The sequence below is a fragment of the Papio anubis genome, unplaced genomic scaffold (assembly GCF_008728515.1).
Source record: "Papio anubis isolate 15944 unplaced genomic scaffold, Panubis1.0 scaffold863, whole genome shotgun sequence".
In the NCBI taxonomy this organism is placed as follows: Eukaryota; Metazoa; Chordata; class Mammalia; order Primates; family Cercopithecidae; genus Papio; species Papio anubis.
The window spans coordinates 18,603-21,753 of NW_022168862.1; the positions used below are offsets into that span (position 1 = coordinate 18,603).

Genomic DNA, 3,151 nt, shown 5'->3' on the forward strand with positions numbered 1-3,151 from the left:
GTAATTCCAGCACTTTGGGAGGCTGATGCGGGCGGATCACGAGGTCAAGAGATCGAGACCATCCTGGCTAACACAGTGAAACCCCGTCTCTACTAAAAATACAAAAAATTAGCCGGGCGTGGTGGCGGGCGCCTGTACTCCCAGCTACTTGGGAGGCTGAGGCAGGAGAATGGTGTGAACCCGGGAGGCGGAGGTTGCAGTGAGCCGAGATCGTGCCACTGCACTCCAGCCTGGGCGACAAAGTGAGACTGTCTCAGAAAAAAAAAAAAATGTCCGGGCAGGGTGGCTCATGCCGGTAATCCTATGCCGATAATCCTAGCACTTTGAGAGGCCGAGATGGGAGGACCCCTTTAGTCCAGAAGTTCGAGACCAGCCTGGTCAACGGAGCGAGACACCCCACCCCCCCAACACACACAGACACACACACACACACACACACACCCAGCTCCAAAAAACACACACACACGAAAATAACACTGATTTACACAGTTTACACAGTCCCTGGGCCAGGACTCAGAGAGAGAGTGTAACAAAGAGCGCTCGGATCAGGAGGTGAGAGCGCAGAACAATGTTCCATGTCCTCGGGCGTGGCTGTCAGGGTCTCAGGCCCCAAGGGCAGAGTGTGCAGATCTGGGAGGCGCAGCGTGGAGATCTGGGAGGCGCAGCGTTGGAGATTCCACATCACTTTCATTTCCTCTCGTAACCTGGTCGTGTCCTTCTTCCTGGATACTCATGACGCACACTCAGTTCTCATTCCCAATGGGTGTCGGGTTTCTAGAGAAGCCAATCAGCGTCGCCACGACTCCCGACTATAAAGTCCGCACGCACCCACCCGGATTCAGGAGGCTCTACCGACTCAGAGAATGGCGTCATGGCACTAGGAACCCTACTTCTCCTGCTCTCGGCCCTTACCAAGACCTGGGCGGGTGAGTGCGGGGTCGGGATGGAAGCGGCCTCTACCCGGAGGAGAGAGGGGCCGGACCGGCGGGGACGCAGGACTCGGGGAGCCGCGCCGGGAGTAGGGCCGGACCGGTCTCAGCCCCTCCTCGCCCCCAGGCTCCCACTCCTTGAAGTATTTCCACACTTCCGTGTCCCGGCCCGGCCGCGGGGGGCCCCGCTTCATCTCCGTGGGCTACGTGGACGACACCCAGTTCGTGCGGTATGACAGCGACGCCGCGAGTCCGAGGATGGAGCCGCGGGCGCTGTGGATGGAGCAGGAGGGGCCGGAGTATTGGGACCAGGAGACACGAAGCGCCAGGGACACCGCACAGACTTTCCGAGTGAACCTGGATACCCTGCGCGGCTACTACAACCAGAGCGAGGCCGGTGAGTGACCCCGGCCCGGGGCGCAGGTCACGACCCCTCCCCATCCCTCACGGACATCGTGGGTTCCCTCGAGTCTCCAGGTCCGAGATTCACCCCCAGGCTGGGCCACGCCCAGACCCTCGACCCGGCAGAGTCCCAGGCTCCTTTACCGTTTTCATTTTCAGTTTAGGCCAAAATCCCTGCCCGGGTTGGCGGCGACAGGGGCGGGGCTCGGTGGGCAGGACTGACCTTCTTGAGCGGGGCCAGGTCTCATACCCTCCAGTGGATGCATGGCTGCGACCTGGGGCGGACAGGCGCTTCCTCCGCGCAGACAGACGGATTCGCCTACGACGGCAAGGATTATCTCACCCTGAATGAGGACCTGCGCTCCTGGTCACGGTGAACCTGACGCTCCAAATCTCCGAGCAAAAAAGTCAAATGATGGCTCTGAGGCGGAGCACCAGAGAGCCTACCTGGAAGACACATGCGTGGAGTGGCTCCGCAGATACCTGGAGAATGGGAAGGAGACGCTGCAGCGCTCGGGTAAGAGGGTCCGCAGGGCTACTCTCCCATCTCCTTCTTGGGCTAGGACTGTGCCCACAGCTGACAGACCTCAAACAGTAGAAGACGCAGGGATGGAAGCCAGAATACCCCTCCTCCCTTGGATCAGGAGAGGGGGCTGTCACCCCAGGTACAGGAGATCCTGTACCAGAGAGTGACTCTCTTAAATGACCAGCCTTCTCTCAGGGACAATTAAGGAATCTAGTCCCGCTGGAGAGTCCATTCTTCAAATGAACTGATGAGCAGTTCTCTTTGACTCTCAGTGTTAGGAATCATGGGGGAGTTTCTCTCGTGCCTGGTTCTCAGCCCCACACCAAGAGTTTTTGGAGGTCTGACTCCAGCTTTTCTCAGTCACTCAGCATCCGCACAGGCCAGGACCAGAAATCCCTTTTCACCTTCTGTCCTGGGCTATCTCACCCCGATTCTAGAACTTTCCAAGGAATAAGAGGCTATCCCAGATCCCTAAGTTCAGGCTGGTGTCAAGGTTTTGTCCTCATCTCCTACTATAATTGTCCTCTTCCTTCTCAGGATGGTCACATGGGTGCTGCTGGAGTGTCCCATGAGAGATACAAAGTGAATTTTCTGACTCTTCCCCTCAGAACCCCCAAAGACACACGTGACCCACCACCCCGTCTCTGATCATGAGGCCACCCTGAGGTGCTGGGCCCTGGGCTTCTACCCTGCGGAGATCACAGTGACCTGGCAGCGGGATGGGGAGGACCAGACCCAGGACACGGAGCTTGTGGAGACCAGGCCTGCAGGGGATGGAACCTTCCAGAAGTGGGCAGCTGTGGTGGTGCCTTCTGGAGAGGAGCAGAGATACACATGCCATGTGCAGCATGAGGGGCTACCTGAGCCCCTTACCCTGAGATGGGGTAAGGAAGGGAATGGGAGGTCATGTCTCTTAGGGAAAGCAGGAGCCCTTCTGAAGCCCTTTTGCAGGGTCAGGGCTGAGGCCTGGGGGTCAGGGCCCCTTACGTTCCCCTGTTTTCCCAGAGCCGTCTTCCCAGTCCACCATCCCCATCGTGGGCATCATTGCTGGCCTGGTTCTCCTTGGAGCTGTGGTCACTGGAGCTGTGGTTGCTGCTGTGATGTGGAGGAGGAAGAGCTCAGCTGGGGAAGGGGTGAGGAGTAGAGTCTGAGTTTTCTTGTCTCACTGGGGGTTCCTAGCCCCAGGTAGAAGTGTGCCCTGCCTAGTTACTGGGAAGCACCATCCACACACACGGGCCGACCCAGCCCGGGCCCTGTGTGCCAGCACCTACTCTTTTTTTTGAGATGGAATCTT

General features: G+C 58.4%; 1 protein-coding gene across 1 annotated transcript; it reads left to right on the forward strand.

The window, feature by feature from the left end:
- Positions 1-789: 789 nt before the first annotated feature.
- Positions 790-3,133, forward strand: LOC101024059 (patr class I histocompatibility antigen, alpha chain E). Its single transcript, XM_031662692.1, is given in 8 exon segments — positions 790-926; positions 1,057-1,313; positions 1,315-1,471; positions 1,474-1,542; positions 1,545-1,702; positions 1,704-1,848; positions 2,466-2,741; positions 2,863-3,133. Coding segments are annotated over 8 exon segments (1,263 nt in total). The 5' UTR covers positions 790-871; the 3' UTR covers positions 3,009-3,133.
- The last annotated feature ends 18 nt before the right edge of the window (positions 3,134-3,151 follow it).